Here is a 23,665-nt window from a genome sequence, read left to right as displayed (position 1 = left end):
CGGTCAGAAACCCCACTCAAGAGCCGCCAACCGGGGTCCTATTTCTCCTAGTGGTCACGTTGTGGTCAGCGAAAAAAGGACCCGTCATGATCCATGCCATGATAGACTCAGGAGCAACAAACAATTTCATCGATAGAGAGTATGCCGACTCTCTGGGATTACAATATCACGATTTCAAGAACGCCCGGGTGGTGCAAGCCATAGATGGCCGCCCCCTAAAGACAGGTCCAGTAAGCCAATGGTCTGAACCCACCAGAATGTGGATAAGGGAACACATGGAAGAGATTTCCTTTTTTGTTACCGAGGTTCCTCACTTCCCTGTGATTTTGGGAATTCCATGGCTGACACTCCACGACCCCAGCATCTCTTGGACCAACAGAGAACTGCAGTTTGCTTCTAAATATTGCCAAAACCATTGTCTTGTAGCCAAGGTCTGCCATGCCACAGACGCTGAACCCATCATCACCTTGCCCAAGAAATACTCAGACTTTTGGGATGTTTTCAATGAAAAGGAAGCCGAGAAACTACCCCCGCATAGGCCCTATGATTGTGCCATTGACTTGGTGGAGGGGGCCCCGATCCCGCGAGGACACCTCTACTCCCTGACTGAACCAGAGCAAGAAGCTCTCAGGGAGTTCATAGAGTCAAACCTCCGCAAGGGGTTCATCAGACCCTCTCAATCCCCAGCCGCTTCCCCAGTGATGTTTGTGAAAAAGAAGTCAGGGGACGTACGCTTGGTTGTGGACTATAGAGCATTGAACAATATCACTAAACGGAACCGCTACCCCCTGCCTTTGATCTCGGACCTATTAGACCGGCTTCGAGGGGCCAAGGTTTACACCAAGCTGGATCTTCGGGGGGCTTACAATCTAGTTCGCATCAGAGAGGGGGACGAGTGGAAAACCGCCTTCCAGACTAAATTCGGATTATTCGAGTCCCTAGTCATGAATTACGGGTTATGTGGAGCTCCCGCAACATTCCAGCACTTTGTCAATGATATTTTTCAGGATTATCTAGATCGGTTCTTGATCATATACCTGGACGATTTTTTGGTGTTCTCTAGATCACAATCAGAACGTGAGAAACACGTCAGAATGGTGTTACAACGATTGCGGGATCATGGACTATATGCCAAGTTGGAAAAATGCGCTTTTTATCTACAAGAGGTAGATTTCCTGGGTTACCGTGTCTCGCCACTAGGGCTCTCCATGGACCCGGCAAAGGTTTCAGCAGTATTGGAATGGCGAGCGCCAACCAACAAGAAAGAGGTGCAGCGCTTCTTGGGGTTTGCGAACTACTACAGCAAGTTCATTCCAGACTTTGCCCGCTGGTCTGACCCAATCACCAGCTGCATCCGTGGAAAACAGCCTTTCCGCTGGACGGAGCAAGCAGAGAAAGGGTTCCAGCAACTAAAGAAGTTATTCACGTCCCAGCCAATTCTACAGCACCCTGATCCTAAAACCCCTTTTGTTGTGCAGGCTGACGCCTCCGATGTGGCAATTGGGGCTGTACTCATGCAACCAGTGGGAGAACATCTTCATCCTTGCGCCTTTTACTCCCGTCAACTAACAGCCCCAGAGAGAAATTACACTATTTGGGAGAAGGAACTTTTGGCCATAAAGGCAGCCTTTGAAAATTGGAGACATTGCTTAGAAGGGGCCAAATTTCCCATTGAGGTCCATACTGACCATCGTAATTTGGAACATCTAAGAACTGCCCGCAAGTTAAATCAGAGGCAGCAGCGCTGGGCTTTATTTTTTGAGCGCTTTGACTTCCAGATCCATTATGTAACCCCAGCTCAGACCAAGCAAGCAGATGCTCTATCACGGAAACCAGAGTATGCTGCAGGGCGCAAAGAGACTTTCGAATCCCAATTGCTGCAGCCCGAGAACTTTGCCACGCTCACAGTGGGAAACACCAAATCCACTGCAGTTGAACCAACTCCCTCTACTCCAGGACCCCTTTGTGCTCAAGAAATCAGAGCCAGTCAACAGGCGGATGCCTGGGCTCAGGACCAAATTCGCCAAGGACTACGTTTTCCTTTCTCACTTAAGGATGGGTTACTTTGCTACAGAAATCACGTCTACATCCCTCCAGGACCAGGCAGAGAAAAGGCACTTCGTCTGTGTCATGACTGCAAGCCAGCAGGGCATTTTGGACTATTTAAAACCATGCATTTGATCCTACGAGATTTTTGGTGGCCCAAGATCCGCAAGGATGTAGAAAAATATGTCAATACCTGCCCGGTATGCCAGCGTTCCAAGACAAGAAGGGAGAAGCCCTCAGGGCTACTGCATCCCCTTCCTACTCCATCTCGTCCATGGGAAATAATTTCTGCGGATTTTATCACTGACCTACCACCTTCCCTTGGATTCACCACGATCCTAGTGGTGGTGGACCTTTTTACCAAATTGGCCCATTTCATTCCCTGCGATGGCTTCCCCACGGCCAAAGAGACTGCAGATTTATTCCTTCAGCATGTTTTCAGACTACATGGATTGCCCAAGAGTTTAGTCACAGACCGTGGATCTCAATTCACCTCTCTTTTCTGGAAGGCACTAGAAAAACTATTGGGCATAGACTCTCGTTTATCTTCAGCTCACCATCCCCAAACGGATGGGCAAACTGAGCGCACCAATGCCACTTTGGAACAATACCTTCGCTGTTATGTAAACTACCAGCAGGACAATTGGGCTTCCCTGTTACCTCTGTCAGAGTTTGCCTACAACAGTGGTGTCCAGGCTTCAACTAAGGAAACCCCGTTCTTTGCAAACTACGGCTTCCATCCACGTTTCTTTCCTCCTGTCATTGAAACCTCAGAAGTCCCCGTAGCGGAGGACTGGCTGCAAGAACTCACAGCGGTGCAACAACTATTGCTCCAGCAACTGGACCAAGCCAAGGAGGACTATAAACGCCACGCTGACAGTCATCGCCAGCCGGGCCCCGAAATCAAGGTAGGAGATCGGGTTCTTCTGTCCACTCGCTTTTTGCCCTCCCACCGTCCCTGCCGGAAGCTAGATGCCCGTTTCATTGGTCCTTATCCAGTGGTGGCGCAACTTAACCCCGTGACTTTCAAACTTCAACTTCCGCGCTCTATGCGCATTCATCCAGTGTTTCATCGCTCCCTGCTCCTTCCGGCGGATGGTGTGCGCCCTGATGCAGACCGGCCGGCCCCCACTCCTGTTTTGGTGGATGGGGAGGAGGAATTCGAGGTTCAGGACATTTTGGATTCTCGCTTCCACCGCCGCCGCCTTCAGTATCTCATTGACTGGGTGGGTTTTGGCCCCGAAGAACGCTCTTGGGAAGACGCTTCCACAGTCCATGCCCCCGATTTAGTCCGCCGCTTCCATCAGGCCTACCCTGCCAAGCCGCGGCCCTGCACCTCGGGGAGAGGGCCCATTTTTGAGGGGGGCCTTGAGGAGGGGGATAGTGTGATGACTCATGGGCCATGTAGTCCCGTTCCTAGTACTATTGAGGCAGATGAAGAGGAAAACTTGGGTTTCCCACCGTTTCTGCCAGATTTGGAGCCCTTGCACCTGCAAGATGTTTGCCCACAAGAAGTCAGCCAAACAAGCCTTGAGCAGAAATCTCCCCCATTTTCTCGCCGGGATTATTATAATCAAGATAGGGGCGCTCGAGAGGCGACTCGCCAGAGCGCCAGGATAGCTGCCAGACAATTAGCTGATTAAGTCTGTTTCCCTTGGGAAACTTTAAGGAGTCATGCATCTGGACACAGTATAGGTTTCGTTTCTTGTTCCCCAGAGAAAGTGTTCCTTGGCGGGAAAACAAGATCCTATATAGGTCTTTGCCCGCACAGGAATCCTTGCGGAGTCAATTCGTCGGCTTGAGGAGTGAGATCGTGTGTAGACTTTGTACTCCAGTTCCCAGATCCCGGATCAAGTTTCCAGCCCAGCCTTGTACCATGGACTTCTATGGACTCAGTTCTTGATTCATGTTTGCCTTGCTTCAAGTTTGATCTTGCCAAGTTTCAAGTCTTGCCTTGCCTTGCGTTTTAAACCACGGACCTTGCTTCTCAGATTCAAGCCTTGTTTTCCAGTTTCCTTCGGATTTACCTTAAGCCTCAAAGACTATGGACAGTTCCCCACACTATTGCTTGCCAAATAGTGTGTGTTTCGGTGAAGTGGATTATAACTTTGGACTTTAATATTGTAGCGGAACCTTCGTGCTACGGTTCTTGTTGGCGCAGTGGAGGAATTTTGAAGACGGACAACTGAAGGAATTTCCAAGAAAACAGTTTTATTTCGCTAATGGCCACTAGGGGTCCCCCTAGCACAAAGTAAGTGCTTCTCCAGGGGAACCCTCAGTGGCATGCTGAGCAAACATTTATACACACTACAGGGTTCGGGTTATGCCCGCCCACAAGCAAATTCATTGGCTTAGAGTTGTGACGCTGCCCAATCAATGCTGACCAGCAGGCCGGCTGCACCCTTTTGTGCCGTGCTCACAAATCATTTCAGAGCGCCTGCGTACGCATGCTCTGTTTGTTTATCCTTAGCTTTCATTTCTTCAGAAACACATGATTTCCCAGAAGTCACATGTTTCTGTGAGTTTATGCACCCGGGTCGCTAGCTGTCGCCATCTCTGCCCATATATGGTATTTCCTGGGGTTCCTTAACCTCCCGCCTCACTCCCCCATTTTCTTTTTGCGAAGCGCATGTACAAAAGCTGAAGCAAAGCATTATGGTTCCATCCAATCCCGCTTGGCTTGGAGTATGGCTATCTTTTTTTCAGGTAAAGATTGTGTGACACACCTAGTACACATTTGCATCATTATTGGAGTGCAACACATAACTATGAGAACAATGAACAATCCTAAAATCCCTACCAACAATATGTTCTTCAACCATTCTATTGAGGGTAACCAGCTAGTCACCCAGGAGAAGGGAGACCAACCTTCTATCTCCTGGACATTATTGTAAATTAACTTTTGTAATGACTCGATGTCATCTTCAATAGTATTATTCAAGTTATGAAATTTCACTACACAACGTCCTCTAACCATGGCGCATAACCCCCCCCTGGCCGCCAATAGGTAGTCAAGGGCCAACTTATGCTGTAGGGCCATCTGGCTGATTTCTTCTACTTCAGACTGGATTTCCCGGAAAATTTTACCAGTGGCATTTATGGACTTTTCAAGGCGGCAAGTCAGGCCTAGAACACTTCTACGGTTTGCTTGAGCTACAATCCCTGGGTAAGCACCCAGTGTCAACAAGCCTGTGATCAGGCCTCCTCCTACACGGGAGGCTTCTGAACCTGACAGGGCCTTGTTGATAATGACCTCATCCGAGCATTCTGGTCCTAGAGGGCCTGTTTGCACAATGTCCCGTTTCAGGCGCTGATGCCTTTTGTGTAAGACCTGAACTGGGAATGTCAAATAACCCACACCGACACACTGGTAGTTGCCGGGGTGATAATTTGTGGCCCATTTATCAAAGAAAAACCATAGATTTGGATCCCTAATTTGCCATAACGGACAGAGGCTTTTACCTAGGCTCAGTTGGGTTAATTGTTGCAGTATGTTCATATAAGATTTTAGGCCCTCAATAGAATCATTCACACTAAATGTAGGATAATCTGGATACATGCTAGCCCACTCGGTTGCGGTTAGATTTAATCGTGAGACATAAGATGTATTAAATCGTCCATGTAGATAGAACCGGTCTCGACAATGGGAATAATTGCCTAATCGGGAAAAGAACGCCTGCCTAGTTCCCCAGTGTTTCCACTTAGAATTCCACATTCCCGATCCTCCACAACAGAAGCACAAACCCCTGGTGGAGGTATGGTATCTAAACCGTCGAAACCGAGTTTTATTTATCTTTTGCGGTATGCTAGAAAACACGGTAGGTGGACCCTCCTGAGCCTTGGACAATCCCTCCAACACAATCTGTGGTTCATCAATTAAATCGGGAAGAAATGAAAAATCTCCTACGGTGAGGGGGTGTTCATATATTAATGCTACCTCTTTCCCGTGCTGCTCAAACATATAATTGGCATGTTCTTTTATCCAATTCCCATGTGCTCTTTTTCCAAAAGAGAAAATAAAACTCAGCACAAATAATATACCAAACACAGTGCGCTTTCCTCCCCTCCTCATAACTTGTCTCCCACTTTTTCCTCTCAAAATGTCTAGCCACCATCTCCCGGAGAGCGCCTTTGTTGGGCCATGCTGCGACATACTTGACCACCGACGCTCCGTTGCACCCGAAGGGATCAGCTTCATGGCCTTGTTGACCCCTTAGGGAGTTGCCGGATGATCCTGAGTCTCAGGTCCTCACCAGGAACTTGCTCCGTCCGCCACTCCTCAGGTGCTAGTTTTACACGGGTGTAATGTATCCACGGCTTAATCTCCTTCACCTTCACTGCAGTGGGGGTAGACAGGAGCACAACATAGGGTCCTCGCCACTTGGGTCCCAATGGCTCAATCTTCCAATCCTTGACCAGAACCTCGTCACCTGGTGAAAAACAATGTAGAGGTGTGGTAGGGAATGGTGGGTTCAATTCAGAAATGTATTTTTCTAACTGCTGCATTTGTCTGCCCAAAGCCTGAACCTGGGCCAATGTCTGTTTCTCTCCTATGAGGTGCTGCTCAGCTCCTGTCTCTAAGGCTCCCTTCAAGTTCAAAGGGGGTCGTCCATAGAGTCTTTCAAAAGGGGAGAGTCCTGTCCGTTTGTGTGGTGTACATCTGATTCCTAATAATGCCATGGGCAAAACCACCGTCCACGGCAATCCTGTCTCTTGGCAAAGTTTCCCAAGCTGAGCCTTTAATGTCCTATTCATTCTTTCCACTTTTCCAGAAGATTGGGGTCTATATGCACAATGTAACTTCCATTTTATGCCCAAAATTCTACATAATCCTTGCACAGCCTGTTGAATATATGCGGGGCCATTATCTGATCCAATTTCTAAGGGTATGCCAAATCTGGGAATAACATCTTTCATTAGAGCTCTTGACACCTCTACAGCCTTCTCAGTTCTTGTAGGGTAAGCTTCCACCCATCCTGTGTATGTGTCCACGAACACCAGTAAATATTTGTATCCTTTGTATGGGGGCATTTCTGTAAAGTCAGTGACTAAAGCTTCAAAGGGTACCCCACCCACATGTTGGACTCCTGGTGGCTTGAGGGGTCCTTCTCTGGGGTTATTTTTGATACATGTCCAGCATCTTCGGGCTGCTGCTGCCGTTAGGCTATGTAATCCATCGATATACAACTGTCGTCCTAGCAGATTTGCCAATGCCATCTTTCCTAAATGTGTGTTTTGGTGCATGTGTTGGACTAAGTGCCATGCCAAGTCCTTAGGGACGTAGACACGGGCGTCTGGCATCACTATGAGTTCTCCTGACCACTGACCCTTCTCCTTTAAGGCCCATTCTTCTTCCTCTGGTGTATATGTAATGTTATGTTCAGTTAATTCTACCTGTAGGGCCATTACCTGATGTTCAATATAGGGCAGCCTAGCTGCCTCTTTGGCTGCCAGATCAGCCTGCCTATTTCCTTGCACTACGGGATCGTCTCCACGTTGGTGCCCTTTACAATGCATCACAGCCACCTGCCTTGGCTTCCAAACCGCCTCCAGGAGATCCACAATCTCTCCAGCATGTTTCACGCACTTTCCTCCAGACGTGAGGAGCCCGCGCTCCTTGTACAGTGCTCCATGTGCGTGGAGGGTGGTGAAGGCATATTTTGAGTCTGTGTAGACGTTAACCCGCTTTCCGCTTGACAATTCCAACGCTCGGGTCAGGGCAATCAATTCGGCCTTCTGGGCAGAAGTCCCCGGGGGCAGTGACTCTGCTTCCAGCGTCTCTCCCCCCCACCGAACAACCGCATAACCTGAGTGTCTTTGATTATTTTCCATAAAGGAGCTTCCATCTGTGAACAGAGTGTCGTCCACCTTAGTTAGTGGCACATCCTTCAAATCCGGTCGACTGGAGAATACCTCATCCATCACCTGGGCACACTGATGGATCGTGGTGTCTCCTGGAGTCGGGAGCAAGGTGGCCGGATTCAGAGTGGAGCAAGTCTCCAGGGTCACCAGTGGGTTGTCGCACAACAATCCCTCATATTTCATTAACCTCTCACTTGTGAGCCAGCGCGGTCCCTTAATGTCTAACAGTGCCTTAACGCTATGGGGCACCTTAACTGTCAGTGGCTGTCCTAGGGTCAATTTATTCGCTTCTTTGATTAAATCTACTGATGCTGCCACAGCCCTCAGGCAAGGTGGCAATCCACGAGCCACTGTGTCCAATTGCTTTGACAAGTAGGCAATCGGCCTTTGCCATGAACCTAGTGGTTGGGTCAATACTCCAACCGCTGTTCCTTCCCGCTCTGCAGCGAACAGAGTGAATGGTTTTTCCAAATCGGGCAGTCCTAATGCTGGAGATGACATCAATGCTTCTTTTAATGCCTTAAATGCCTGTTGACATTCTTCTGTCCACTCAAATGGATCTTCTCTTCCACCTCTCGTAGCCTGGTACAGTGGCTTAGCCAACACGGCGTAGTTGGGGATCCACTGTCTACAATATCCTGCTGATCCCAAAAATTCCCGCACCTGTCGCCGGGTGCTGGGAGTGGGGATGGCACAAACAACTTCCTTTCTTTCAGCCCCTAACATCTTCTTTCCTTTGGTCAGATGGAACCCCAAATATTTCACCGTGGGACAGCACAACTGGGCCTTTTTCTTTGACACTTTGTAACCCTTTTCTTCCAATGTCTTGAGAAATCTCAAAGTATGCTCTTTACAGCCCCCTAGTGTCCGGCAAGCGATAAGCAGGTCATCTGCATATTGAAGCCAAATTCCCTCTTCCTTAGGTATTACAAAATCCTGTAAGTCTTTGGCCAGGGCTTGACCAAAAATGGTCGGGCTGTCCCGGAACCCCTGAGGAAGGCGTGTCCAAACATACTGGGTCCTTTGCCCTGACTGCTGAGATTCCCACTGGAAAGCAAAGATCGGTTGGGATACAGGGGCCAATCGAATGCAAAAGAATGCATCCTTTAAATCCAATACAGTAAACCATTTGGCAAATGCTGGTACTAGACTCATCATGATGTATGGATTTGGCACTACCGGGGTTAGGGGAACGGTGACTTGATTTACAGCCCGCAAATCTTGAACTGGGCGATATTCTCCTTGTCCTCCTGGTTTCTTGACTGGGAGCAGGGGCGTGTTCCATGGGGAACTGCATGGTATCAATATCCCATGCTGCAGAAGTCGCTCTAGATGCTTTCTGATCCCCTGCACTGCCTCTCGACTGACGGGATACTGTGGCTTACATATGGGTCCCATTCCTCTTTTCACTTCCACCACCACCGGTGGAACATATTTAGCTAATCCTGGAGGATTATCTTCTGCCCACACTAAAGGAGTCTCATGCCATGGCCATTGTATTTCTTCAGTAAAAATCCTAACTTGAAACAGTCTCCATTCCTCTTCCATGGGAAATGATAGCTCCACTTGTCCATTCTTCATGAACTGGAGTTGTGCTTGTAATTTTGATAAAATGTCCCTTCCCAATAAAGGGACTGGGCAGTCTGGGAGATATAACATCTTATGCTTGACCTGATGTCCGGCCAGATTGCAGGTGCGTTCCTTAAGGAAGGGGCACTTCTGGGTCTTCCCAGACACCCCTATTACTTTCGTAGTTTCCCGAGTTGGTGGACTAATTTTTGTATTTACTACTGATTTTTCGGCACCTGTGTCCACTAAAAAGTCCAATTGTTGGTCCCCGATTTCAAGTGTGACCATCGGCTCCCCGGGGTCCAACAAAACAAGAGCCTGGCTTCCTCATTCCTCTCCTCCATCCATATCTTCCCATTCTTCTTCCATCACAGCTGCTGCAGCTATCACCTCTCTTGCAGGAAAAGGTACGTAGTTCCCACGCCCTCTTCCCCTTCCTGGGTTTCTTCCTCTCTCAGGCCTTCCTCTTTCTCTCGGTCCTTCCTGACTTCCTTCTCTTCCTTCTGGGCATTCACCTTTCCAGTGTCCAAACTTCTTACATTTAGCACATTGGTCTCGACCTAACCTCCGAGGGGGGCCCCTTCTTCCTCCTTGTCCCCCTCTGGCATATCCTCCTCTTCCTCTCTGTCCACTTGCACTTTGTTCCATCATGGTAACTAATGCTTGGTATTCCTGCTTCTTCTTCCTGTCCTTCTTCTCTTCTTCTACCTGGTCCCTCGCCATATAAACTTGATCTGCGAGTGCCAACAATTCATTCATAGTCTTTCCTAGAAATCCTGGTTGCTTTTGAATCTTTCTCCGGATGTCAGGAGCCGCTTGACTGATAAAAGACTGTTGAATCGCCCTCCTACCGTTTTCATCCTCCAAATTATACGGGCTATACTTTCTATATGCTGCCTCCAGCCTTTCCAAAAAGGCTGTTGGTGACTCAGATTTTTCCTGTACCACTCCCTGAATTTTTACAATGTTGACGGGTCGCGGCGGGCCCCTCTTTACCGCTTCTACCAATATACGCTGGAATCCTTTCAGTCTCTGCAAATGTCCTTCTTCTGCGGTGTCCCATTGGGGATCTATTTCCACAGGAAACCTCTGTGCTCCCCACTCGGCTGCATCACCATCTTGTGGGGCACCAACCTGGGCTATGGCTACCCCATTATTCAACACTGCTCTTCTCTCCTCTGATGTGAACAACATATTCAACAATTGTCTGCAATCTTGCCAGGTGGGATTATGGGTTGCCATAATCCCTTCCAATAGCCTAGCCATAGCTTGGGGTTCTTCACTATAAGGTGGAGTATTATTTTTCCAATTCAAAATGTCACTACTACTGAAAGGCACTACCTGGTATGCTTGAACTATCTCATTCCTGTTGTTTATCACAGGCACCGTTCTCAAGGGCATCTGGAGGGCCGGTCCGGTCGGTGAATCACCAGACCACACCGGAGCTCCATGTCTCCGAGTTTGTGCCGGAGAAGCATCACTGGGCATCCGTTGTGACTTCTTCTTTTCCTTTGTTTCCTCCTGATATTTTTCTAGGCTAGGATAGTGTTTCTTGGCCGCTTCGGTTGACTCCGAAGAGTAGGGTGGGGGTCTCGTTCCTAGTGTAGGTGCACCGGGGGCTGTTCCCTGGGGTGGGGGGGGCGGTGGCAAGGGTGGCGGCAATAATTCCTGTTGTCTAGCCTGTACACTCAACTGTAAATCTGGGTAGTCCTCCTCATTGGATTGGAAAACTTCCTTCTTTTTCCCCTCCTTCTTCACCACCATACATTTGCCATTCCTGCACTGTCGAACCCAACCTGGATCTTCTCTAACTACCCGTTCCCACGTAGCAATATAGACCCACTGGTTCGGATGATTCACAGCACAATATTCTTCCACTGTTCGGATCAGTTTCAGATCCCACGTTCCTTCTACTTGCCAACCTAAACCAAAATCTGGCCATTCTCCCTGACACAAATTTCTCAGCCTATAATCTCTTAGGTCCCTTGGATTCCCTGCTACGGCTCTGCTAGCAAAAGAGCCAAAATTATCTAAGATACATTGTAAGGGAGTGGAGCTCTTTGAATTTTTCCCTCCCATCCTGCCTAATAGAGGGGACTGTCCTGGCCTGGGCACCCGGCCACTCACGGCATGCGTCAGGAAACACAAGACAGAACCCCTTTCTACCTCCCTGGGAACTTTTTTTTTTTTTTTTCCTCCCAGCGCTGGTGTTCCCTTAATATCTCATGCAAACCCCTATACTTGCCAGATTTCTGTAGACGTCGGACCAACCTTCGCCCCTGGGCTTTTTCCCTGGATCCTAGCTGGTTTCTTATGGAACCTTGCTGGTGTTGCAGCTTCCACCGTCAGTCGGCGTTGGCATCAGAGGCAAGCACCGCAGCCGGTAATATTCAGGGGCCCCTTCTCGTCTCACGGTAGTTGCCTCAGGCCCCCACCGCTGAGTTGAGGCCGTCCCGCCAACGGGATCCGTCTCCAAATCTCCTGGCCCGTCTTATAGGAAAAAATCACGTCGGGGTCACCAGAAAATGTAGCGGAACCTTCGTGCTACGGTTCTTGTTGGCGCAGTGGAGGAATTTTGAAGACGGACAACTGAAGGAATTTCCAAGAAAACAGTTTTATTTCGCTAATGGCCACTAGGGGTCCCCCTAGCACAAAGTAAGTGCTTCTCCAGGGGAACCCTCAGTGGCATGCTGAGCAAACATTTATACACACTACAGGGTTCGGGTTATGCCCGCCCACAAGCAAATTCATTGGCTTAGAGTTGTGACGCTGCCCAATCAATGCTGACCAGCAGGCCGGCTGCACCCTTTTGTGCCGTGCTCACAAATCATTTCAGAGCGCCTGCGTACGCATGCTCTGTTTGTTTATCCTTAGCTTTCATTTCTTCAGAAACACATGATTTCCCAGAAGTCACATGTTTCTGTGAGTTTATGCACCCGGGTCGCTAGCTGTCGCCATCTCTGCCCATATATGGTATTTCCTGGGGTTCCTTAACCTCCCGCCTCAATATCACATATTGGACATTGTTTTCCTGGACTATATTTGACCTTTCCTGAAAGGTCTACTCCTGAACTATATTCTACACTTGTTTTTACTGACTTTATATATTCCTTTAATAAAGATATTAGATAGATTCTGGCCTCTGTGCATGGTTATTGGTGCTCTGCAGCCTGGGTCCTGACACTTTCTACCAATTTACATTGCAATAGCTAACATAGTGGAAGCGACCAAGTTGGTCTATCCGGTTGTTTGATGTTTTACCACCCTGTGGGAGGCTTCTCTCATGTCCCCACATGGGAGCTAGAGCTGACAGATGGGAGCTCACCCCATTCCCCGGATTCAAACCACCAAACTTTTGGTCAGCAGCTCAGCCGGCACAAGGGTTTAACCCATTGTGCCACTGTGGGCTCTGGATTACAGGAGAAAACTGAGAAAACTGTGTTGTCTACTACTGATTGGTTCATCTAACCCAGTGGTTCTCAACCTTTGGGCCTCCAGGTGTTTTGGACTTCAACTCCCAGAAATCCCAGCCAGCTTACCAGCTGTTCGGAACTGTGGAAGCTGAAGTCCAAAACACCTGGAGGCTCAAAGGTTGGGAACCACTGATCTAATCCAAGCCCTGCCAAAGAAGCCATGGAACAGGAGCAAAGACAAGGAGGGGTGTGATTGTTAGACCTTGGACTTTATATGAACAAGACTGTTTCTGATGAACAGTTAAAAACTCAATTAGTGAAAAATCCACAGACTCCATTGTCAGGATATGTATTTCCTGTGGATAAGAAGAGGTGTCTAAGTTTTCAACCCAAATGGTTCAGCAAATTTCCCTGGTTGGCCTACTCCTTTCATGTACAAGGTGCATTCTGTAAGTATGGTGTTGTGTTTGGAGAAGTTGGGGGCAAAGGTGGTCATCAGAAGCTTGTGCATTGTACTTGTGAAAAGGATCTTGGAGTCCTCGTGGACAACAAGTTAAACATGAGCCAACAATGTGATGCGGTGGCTAAAAAAGCCTGTGGGATTTTGGCCTGCATAAATAGGAGTATAGTGTCTAGGTTTAGGGAAGTCATGCTACCCCTCTATTCCACCTTGATCAGACCACACTTAGAATACTGTGTCCAATTCTGGGCACCGCAACTGAAGGGAGATGTTGACAAGCTGGAAGGTGTCCAGAGGAAGGCGACTAGAATAATCAAGAGTCTGGAGAACAAACCCTATGAGGAGTGGCTGAAAGAGCTGGGTATGTTTAGCCTGCAGAAGAGAAGGCAGAGAGGAGACATGATAGCCATGTATAAATATGTGAGGGGAAGTCATAGGGAGGAGGGAGCAAGCTTGTTTTTTTGCTGCCGTGGAGATTAGGATGCGGAACAATGGCTTCAAACGATAGGAAAGGAGATTCCACCTGAACATTAGGAAGAACTTCCTCACTGTGAGAGCTGTTCGGCAGTGGAACTCTTTGCCCCAGACTGTGGTGGAGGCTCCTTCTTTGCAGGATTTTAAGCAGAAGCTGATGAAAACGTAATGAAAACACATAATCATTTAAAAATACTCCATAGAATGCACATATTAATATTGAAACATATTCCCCCAAAATACACAAAACAAAAGGCCATCTGTGTTGTCACAGAACAACACAGAAGGCCATCTGTCAGGGGTACTTTGAATAGGATTTCCTGCTTCTCTGCAGGGGGTTGGACTGGATGACCCATGAGGTCTCTTCCAACTCTGTGATTCTATGCTCAATCAATTGTGCAATGGAAAGATGCAACAGAAGTCTTCAATAGACACCAAAAAACAGAGTGCCATCATAACAACTTGTGCTTGGCTGAAAACTTCCTTCACAGTGGAAAATGCCCTGATGTAACCCATCATCATGATAACGGCAATAAGAAGAAAGCAGAAGAAATCAGAAAGAAACTTCTGCCAGTTGTGGAAACTATTGTCCTTTGTGGCTGACAAGAACTGGTTTACGCAGGGATCAATGACTCAGGACCTTTTTTTTTTTTACTTCACTCAGGCCTTTGGATAAAGATTGTTCATCCCCATAACAATATTGTATCTGTGACCATTCTTGTACCGGTTTGCATTTTTTACCTTTGTCAACTTGATATAGACACAGGGTCTATTTCCATCCCAATTTGCACTTCCAAGAATTTGCAGCACTTTATCAGTCACCTCATGTTTACAATATTTATATGGTGCACCTTACCCAGTCTACTTTTACAACCTCTCCGTTTAATCCATGTTTTGATTAGTTCTTGCCATTTGTTATTATTGGCTAATGTTTAAATATTTATAATTGTGCGTCTCTTGTCTATTGTTGGCCAAAAGGCCTTCAAGGATTAATCGTTGTAGGTTCGATTTATCTGCCTACTTAACAATAGACTCACCAGTTATGCCTTCTCAGTATTATATTAGTACTTTATTGACTATGTTAGCTGTGAAACTACCTCTCCCCGACTCTGAAATATTCTGCACTTTGGCCCAGATCCGTGTATTCATCTCCTGTTTTTTAACATTTTATTTTGTATGTTGACCTTTTATGACTGTTTTATTGATGCTGATGTGTTATTGTTGAGTAATTTGTTTTATTGTTTTGCTGTTGTTATTATACTGTTGTGTTTGGGCATGGCCCCATGTAAGCCGCCCCGAGTCCCTTTGTGGAGATGAGGCGGGGTATAAGAATAAAGTTACAGTAGAGTCTCACTTATCCAACATAAACGGGCCGGCAGAACGTTGGATAAGTGAAAATGTTCGATAATAAGGAGAGATTAAGGAAAAGCCTATTAAAAATCAAATTAGATTATGATTTTACAAATTAAGTACCAAAACATCATGTTATACAACAAATTTGATAGAAAAAGTACAGTAGAGTCTCACTTATCCAACACTCGCTTATCCAACGTTCTGGATTATCCAACGCATTTTTGTAGTCAATGCTTTCAATACATTGTGATATTTTGGTGCTAAATTCGTAAATATAGTAATTACTACATAGCATTACTGCGTATTGAACTACATTTTCTATCATATTTGTTTTCTAACATGATGTTAGACAATCTCTCCTTATTATCAAACATTTTCACTTATTCAACGTTCTGCCGGCCCGTTTATGTTGGATAAGTGAGACACTACTGTAGTTCAATACGCAGTAATGCTATGTAGTAATTACTATATTTACGAATTTAGCACCAAAATATCACAATTGAAAGCATTGACTACAAAAATGCGTTGGATAATCCAGAATGTTGGATAAGCGAGTGTTGGATAAGTGAGACTCTACTGTATTATTATTATTATTATTATTATTATTATTGTGTTTTATATTGCTACTAGCTGTGCCCGGCCACGCGTTGCTGTGGCGTTGTCTGGTGGTGTCGGTGAGAACTTGTTGAGGTAGTGGTGGTATTGAATGTCTGTTGTGTGGTTGTCCTTATGTTTAGTATGCATTTGGTTATTTGTGTACTGTGAAAGTGGTGAGGGTAGAGAGGGTCTATGTCCCTGTGTAGTATTGTATAGCATTTATACGTTGTCCATGTGTTGTGAATGCTTGGATTGTGTCCTGCTGCATAGTAGAAAGGGTTGGGCTGGATGGCCCTTAGGGGTCTCTCCAAACTCTTGGATTCTATGCCTCTATTATTATTATCATCATCATCATCATCATCATCATCATCATTATGTAGAGGCTGGATGGCCATCTGTCAGGAGTGCTTAGATTGTGTCCTCCTGCATGGTAGAAGGAAGTTGATCTGGATGATCCTTAGGGGTCACTCCAAACCTTAGGATTGTATGTTATTGTATGTTATTGTTGTTGTTATTATTATTATTATTAGTATTAGTATTGAGAGGCTGGGTGGCCATCTGTTGGGAGTGCTTGGCTTGTGTCCTGCATGGCAGAATTGGGTTGGGCTGGATGGTCTTTAGGGGTGTTTCCTAACTGTCTGATGCTATGATTCGATGTGTATTATTATTGTGCAGATATTGGATGGCCATCTGTGAGGCCCCTTTTTCACAGCTGTATAAAATGAACACTGAAGTGGATTATATGGCAGTGTGCAGTCCAGATAATCCAGTGCCAAGCAGATAATATAAGATTATAAATGGGTTATATAGCTGTCTGGAAGGGCCTTGAGTCTGCACTGCCATATAATCCAGTTAAAATCAGATAATCTGTGGAAGAGGCCTAAGTGAGGCCTAAGTCTGCCTGTCCCCTGGGCTGAGTAGGTTGCTAGGAGACCAAGTGGGCAGAAGCCTTGTAACTGGCAGCAATTGGATAAAAACAATTATTGCTCTCCCTCTAATTAGGACTTTATTTTTCTTTTCTTTTCGTTGTATCAACCTAGAGGCATGGATGATGGGTTGTGTTGTCAAATTTCGAGGTTGGGGGCCTGTACTTTTGTTGTTTTGTCCGCTGCCCTGATGCCATCACTCTTTTATATATATAGATTGTTTTTATTCGGGCTTGGCCACATGTAAGCCGCCCTGAGTCCCCTTTGGGGAGATAGAGGCGGAGTATAAAAATAAAATTATTATTATTACTGTATTATTATTATTATTTTACCTGTGAAGAATCTGCACAATGGTGGTGATTTCAGGGCCTTGTTGAGATCTGGTGCCAGATCAGGAGACGCTGGCCTCAAAAGTCATCTGGGGGGGGGGGGGGGGAGGTTTCAACTTCTCCCGATTTTTTTTCTGGCTACGTGCCTGGGGATGTTTGTAACCCTGGGACCAGGCCTGGGCAAACTTCGGCGCTTCAGGGGTTTTGGACTTCAACTCCCACAATTCCTAACGGCCCGTAGGGCTGTTAGGAATTGTGGGAGTTGAAGTCCAAAACCCCTGAAGCGCCGAAGTTTGCCCAGGCCTGCTGCAGGCGCTGTTCCCTGAGGTGAGAAAGAGGCGCGCTGCTTCCTGAGGCGCAGGCTGAGGGCGCGGCCTCCCATTGGGCGACGAAGAGAGGCGAGGGAAGAAAATGGCGCCTGGGAGGAGGAGGAGCGGCTGAGGGCGGGGCGGGCCCAAGTAGGCCGGGCTTGGGCGCCGGCGGTAGTAAGTAAGCAGGCAGGCAGGGCCGAGAGATATGCGGCAAGGGCTCTCCCGGCTTCTCTGCGTCTCCTCAGCCAGGCTCCGCTGCCCTCTCCCTCCTCCGAAGTCTCCCTCAGGCCTTTCCTCCTTCGTCCCTTCGCGGTGCCTCAGCAACAGCAGCAACAAACAGCCTTCCTTCCTGACTGGGTAGAGTCGCGGCGGGCCGAGATGGGATTGGGGTGTGTGTACCGTGTATGCCTCTCTGTGTGTTGTATTTCCTTCGTCGTTGTGTAACAGGGTTGTTTTCGGGACTGGTGAATCAGCACTAGCTGCTATGAAGGCGAAAGGGTTGGAGGGTGAAGTGGCCTCTCCTTCTTCTCTGCAGGAAGAATTGGGCGAAGGAAAGGGGTCTCCTCAATCTCCTTATGGCCCTTCCACATAGCTGTATAAAATCCCAATTGAACTGGATTATATGGCAGTGCGGACTCAGATAATCCAGTTCGAAGCGGATATTGTGGATAATCTGCCTTGATATTCAGGGTTCTGTGGCTGTGTGGCCCTGTCTCTGGGCATAAACCATGCGGTTGTGCCAGGACTGAATAAGTTGTAGAGCTGCAAAGAAGGAGGAAGTCAGTGATCACTCTTGGAGGCGAATGAGTACGTTGTCGCCTCCGCCTCCCTTTCTGACGCGTGTTTTTTTTCCTGCGAGTCATGTTTTCTGAGGAGAAGCCGATCTCAAGCAGAATAACTTGGTAACTAAGGCCCCATCCACACAGTTGTATAAATCCATATGGAACTGGATTATATGGCAATGTGGACTCAGGGCCCTTCCACACAGTTGAATAAAATCCAACGTTTTCTGCTTTGAACTGGAATATATGGCAGTGTGGATTCAGAGAACCCAGTTCAAAGCAGATATTGTAGGATTTTCAGCCTTGATAATTTTGGGTTATATGGCTGTGTGGAAGGGCCCCTAGAATATCAAGGCAGAAAATCCCACAATATCTGCTTTGAACTGGAATACAGTATATGGCAGTGTGGACTCAGATAACCCAGGCTTGTTCCAGGCAGTCCTGTATCAAGTCTGAAAATATCTGCTTTGAACTGGGTTATCTGAATCCACACTGCCATGTATTCCAGTTCAAAGCAGAAAATGTGGAATTTTATTCAGCTGTGTGGAAGAGGCCTCAGATAATCCAGTTCAAAACACGTATTGTGGATTATCTGCCTTGATATTCTGGGTTATATTCTGTGTGAAAGGGCCCTCAGAGGCAACTGTTCCAAATCCATTGGGGCCTTGGGATCCACAAGACCTAAAATCTATGGATGTTCGAGGCTTATTTATTTAAAATGTTGTCCTTTACATCAAATAGTTGAATCAACATTTGCTTTGGGGATTAAAAAAAATTCTTGTTATGGGTGCCTAATCTGTGAATGTGGAACTGTTTGATATTATGATGTTATGTGATTTGTATTGGGCTTGTCCCCGAGTGAGCCTCTCCGAGTCCCCGTTGTGGAGATGGAGGCGGCATACAAAAATAAAATAATTATTATAATATGTGGAAGGCCGACTGTGAATCCTGGGACTGAAGGTGGTGCATCTATGGGCCCTTCCAGACAGGCTCTGTATCCCAGGATTTGATCCCAGGTTTTCTACTTTAAACTGGATTATACAAGTCTTCACTGCCAAATAATCTGGGATAAATAGAAAATATGGGATCAGATCCTGGGATATAGGGTCTGTTTGGAAGGGCCCTACACCAGGCATTGGCAAACTTTGGCCCTCCAGGTGTTTTGGACTTCAATCCCCACAATTCTTAAAAGCAAGTAAACTTACTAGGATTTCTGGGAGTTGAAGTCCAAAACACCTGGAGGGCCGAAGTTTGCCCATGCCTGATCTACACTGTGGTTTTTTTAGTTTGAGTATTTATTTGTTTATTTATTTTAACTGATTTTTTAAAATACCCATGGTACTTTATTCTGTTTTTAATGTTTATATATTTGTAGATTTTGAATTATTCTGAAATTCTTTTAATGTAAGCTGCTTTGAGTCTCCTTGCAGAGAGAATAAGCGGGGTATAATTTAATAATAATAATAATAATAATAATAATAATAATAATGTCAAGCAACTCTGGGAGTTCTGAATTCAGACAGACAGAGTTTTGGAGCACAATACTCCTGACCTCACTATTGTGTTAAAAAACAAAGTGTGGATTGTCAATGTTGCAATCCCAGGGGACAGCAGGATTGAAGAAAAACAGCTGGAAAAGCTGACATGATATGAGGACTTAAAGATCGAATTGCAAAGACTCTGGCACAAGCCATTCAAGATGGCCCCAGTGGTGATCGGCACACTGGGTGCAGTGCCTAAAGACCTTGGCCTGCACTTAGACACAATCGGTGCTGACAAAATTACCACCTGCCAGCTGCAGAACGCCACCTTACTGGGATCTGTACACATTATTTGCCGATACACCACATAGTCCTAGACACTTGGGAAGTGTCCAACATGTGAGCCAATACAGCAGCCAGCAGAGTGTCTGCTGTGGACTCATCTTGTTGTGTTTCAAATAATAATAATAATAATAATAATAATAATAATAATAATAATGTGATATGAAATCCAGCATATCTATCTTGTTTGCTGTGTCATACAACGTCGTTGTGACAATAATAATAATAATAATAATAATAATAATAACAATGTGTTGCTGTGAGTGCAGATAATTTGGATTTTACATGCCAGTGTAGAAGGGGCCCCAGTGATTCAGGCCATGAAAGCTTTCGACAACACAATAATAATAATAATAAACACAGTTTCACACTATTTTAAGTGCCAGGACTCAATGCGATGTACTCATGAGAGTTGTAGTTTTCCAAGTTCCTCAGCTTTCCCTGCCCAACTGTGCTGGAGCCTTACCAACTCTACAACTCTCAGGAGTCCATAGCATTGAGCCATGTCAGTTCAAGTGGTGTCAAATTGGATTGATTCCTCAGTGTAGATGCACCCTTAGTGGATGCTGAAGTCCCATTTTATACAACAGTGCAGTAAAATGGCATCCCTTATAGAAAATGACAAAATCAATTGTTGCTTTTTGGAAAACATTTTTTGAAAATATTTTCAAGCAGTGGTTGGTGAAATCAATGAAGGCAGAATCTGTGGCTATGGAGGCACATTACATTTTCATTTTTTTTCTTTAGAGTGTGATGAGTCTGTATGTGTTGGCAGTATTCGCTTTCCTGTGGGGTTATGGGAAAGTACTTTCTTGCAGTACATAACAAGCTTATCAGATACTGTTTTTCTTATAATGAATTACTTCATGCTTCTATGTCTGTCATGTAGACTTAAGTGCACCATTAATGAAGCTTAACGGGTAGTCCAACATCATATATAAGGAAAATGAACTAAACATCTTTTACAGTACTCCGGTTCCTTTCAACAAATGTGGGTTTGACATGCCAAATGTTGTTTTCCTTATAGATATCTGGTTGCATGTCTTTTTGGGACATGTGTTTGGGGAGTTTGCAAACCTTCACCTGTTTATCTGGGAGTAAGCACCAGTGAACTCACCAAGGCTGCAAATCTGATGTGTTTAGGGCAGTGCCACTAATGGTTGAAAATATGCATGTCAAACTCAGTAGGATTTAGCCTTTACTCAAAATTCACACTTGAATACAGGTGAAGCAACAATTGATATAGACATATTACGAATAATAGAAGAACCTGGACATATAAGGAACTTGTTTGCTACTATGTTACTCAAAACACAAACAAAAATTAGGTGAAAAATGAAGCATACCTGGCTTTCAAATTGAAGATACATGTGTCAGTGTAGTTAAAAGATATGTAAACCATGCCATGTACACTTGGACTTGCAAATGCAGTGGAGTCTCACTTATCCAAGCCTCGCTTATCCAAGCCTCTGGATAATCCAAGCCATTTTTGTAGTCAATGTTTTCAATATATCATGATATTTTGGTGCTAAACTCGTAAATACAGTAATTACAACATAACATTACTCCGTATTGAACTACTTTTTCTGTCAAATTTGTTGTATAACATGAAGTTTTGGTGCTTCATTTGTAAAATCATAACCTAATTTGATGTTTAATAGGCTTTTCCTTAATCCCTCCTTATTATCCAAGATATTCGCTTATCCAAGCTTCTGCTGGCCCATTTAGCTTGGATAAGTGAGACTCTACTGTAAACATACATGGGATCAGGTTGCATAAGTTTCCACTACTGTGTGGTGGCAAGATTTTTAAAGTTTAGATTGGTTTTCAGTAGTGAGTAGCAAAAATGGCCAGGTGTGGTAGTTAGCTAAGAAAGTGTTAACTATTTGGAATAAATGACTGCAGAAGATTTCCTATGGGACTATGATAAATGGGGATTCAATAAAGGCAAACAATTAGTCTAATCTAGTACAGACAGTCCCCAAGTTACAAACATCCGATTTGCAAATGACTCGTAGTTAAGAACGAGGCTGAGACAATAGGAAGTGAGAGAAATCTACATCTTGGAAGGGAAATTCACTCCTGAAAGGTGCCTCCATTGAAGCTTTACCACCAATCCTTGTTCCTACAACAGGCCAAATTTTTCAAAATGCAATTATCACAGGAACAGAATAGGAGCACAGACAGGAAAAGAAACACCACAGGGGTGTTAACTCATCCCTGTGCTATCCAAAGCTTTAAAATATATATCTTTGGCTGGAGTTACACTTAAGACATGTACCTGTTCCGACTTACATACAAATTCAATTTAAGAACAAACCTACAGAACCTACCATGTTCGTAACTTGGGGACTGCCTGAATATAGAATTAGAAACACCCTTTGATGCATTTAAGTTTTGTTCTGCTATAGCACACTCTAGAATCTAGTTCCACAGGATCTTTTGCACAGAATCTAAAGCAGCATTTTTCTGAAAGTGACAAGGATCTCAAGTGCTTTTCATTATTATTCTGTTTCAGCCAGTGGAGAATCTTTTGAGAGCTTTCTTTACAGTTGGAATATTGTGGGCCTCAGGTAATGACAAACATCTGCTGAGCTAACTGAAAACTTTTCACAATGTGAAAATGTGAGAGTGGAGTAAGTTGGGAGATTAAAACAGTGGTTCTGTTTCTCCATTTTGGCAGGAGAGAAGGACTTGTATTTGATGCTAAACATGGGACATGACTGAATGGGGAGAAGAAACAATCATAGTGTTTTCAAACTTGGTGACATGTGGAAATGTTTCTAATATAATTGTCCTTTTTGGTTTTGCTCCTTTTCTGAACTAGAAAATATTCTTTAAAACGTCAGCACCTTTATCTTAATATATTCTGTGTGTATATAGACACAGTATCAAGTGCAGAGGCATCATTGTTTTTAATTTTGAGATTCTACATCAATTTATACCTTAGAAGAAATAGCCTATTGAAAAAAGAAGCACACACTTTCTTTGTTTTTCAGGCAACTAGTTTGTGTCACTCTGTGATCCCTCGTACACTAGAGGGATTGCTATTTATAAAATAAAAATAATCAGATTCATCTTTTTAGTTGGGCAATATGGGATGTTGAACCTCCATCAAGAAAATATCTGGTTTTTGTTAGAGGACTAGTTCATGGGTGGATCTGTGCAGCCTCCCACCCTTCTTTGGCATGTTCTATATGCCTTTATTTATTTGTTTTTTGCTGATTATATAGTCAAGATTATTATCTCTAGGACCCGTTTCCTTGTCTCATCGTAAAATCACTGGTTGTGCATTACCAGTCAGTGGGTGAGTTTACAGTGCACCTCCATTATTCCCTCTTTCTCCTCATTCCCTTTTCAGCCCATTAGAGGAGATTATCAGCTAGCAAATGTTAAAAATAGTCAGAATTATTTTCTGAATCTTTATGACTCTGTATGCATAGATGTGTACCTAGGCTGCTCTTAAATATAGCACACCCTTTCTTGTACCCTGGCTTGATTCCTGTGTGTTAAATTACAAACTAGCTGGATTTTCTCTAACCCCCCTCCCCATTGCCCATTTGTTATGAACCATAGTCAGACATCAGTTATAGAAATTTTGTAAGAAAATGCTTTATTTTAAAAATAATTGAATTCATTAATAGTTAAAATGGTCCTCTTTAGACCTGAAAGGTAACATTCAGGTGATGAATGGAACAATTAAAATCTTTATAGTTACTC

At 45.1% G+C, this 23,665-nt stretch overlaps 1 protein-coding gene and 1 long non-coding RNA gene across 4 annotated transcripts in view; one reads left to right on the top strand and one right to left on the bottom strand.

Annotated features, from left to right (window-relative positions):
• The window catches only part of LOC134297734 (uncharacterized), a 30,449-nt gene extending 13,249 nt beyond the window's left edge, over window positions 1-17,200 (bottom strand). Inside the window, exons 1-2 of the long non-coding RNA XR_010004596.1 lie at window positions 17,033-17,200; window positions 13,874-13,978 (exon numbers count right to left, since the gene is read on the bottom strand). This is a non-coding gene — a long non-coding RNA (uncharacterized LOC134297734). The remainder of the gene's footprint in view (window positions 1-13,873; window positions 13,979-17,032) is intronic.
• A 249-nt stretch (window positions 17,201-17,449) lies between these two features.
• Window positions 17,450-23,665, top strand: part of ide (insulin degrading enzyme) — an 86,118-nt gene continuing 79,902 nt past the window's right edge. Inside the window, exon 1 of one of the 3 annotated variants that reach the window (XM_062976148.1) lies at window positions 17,450-17,697. In XM_062976148.1, the coding sequence (XP_062832218.1) occupies window positions 17,546-17,697 (152 nt within the window). In that variant the 5' untranslated portion in view covers window positions 17,450-17,545. Of the gene's footprint in view, window positions 17,730-23,665 lie in introns of all 3 variants that reach the window. The other 2 variants (XM_062976147.1, XM_062976149.1) reach the window with 2 other exon arrangements.

The sequence above is a fragment of the Anolis carolinensis genome, chromosome 3 (genome assembly GCF_035594765.1).
Source record: "Anolis carolinensis isolate JA03-04 chromosome 3, rAnoCar3.1.pri, whole genome shotgun sequence".
In the NCBI taxonomy this organism is placed as follows: domain Eukaryota; kingdom Metazoa; phylum Chordata; class Lepidosauria; order Squamata; family Dactyloidae; genus Anolis; species Anolis carolinensis.
This window is presented reverse-complemented; position numbering and strand designations above follow the sequence as displayed.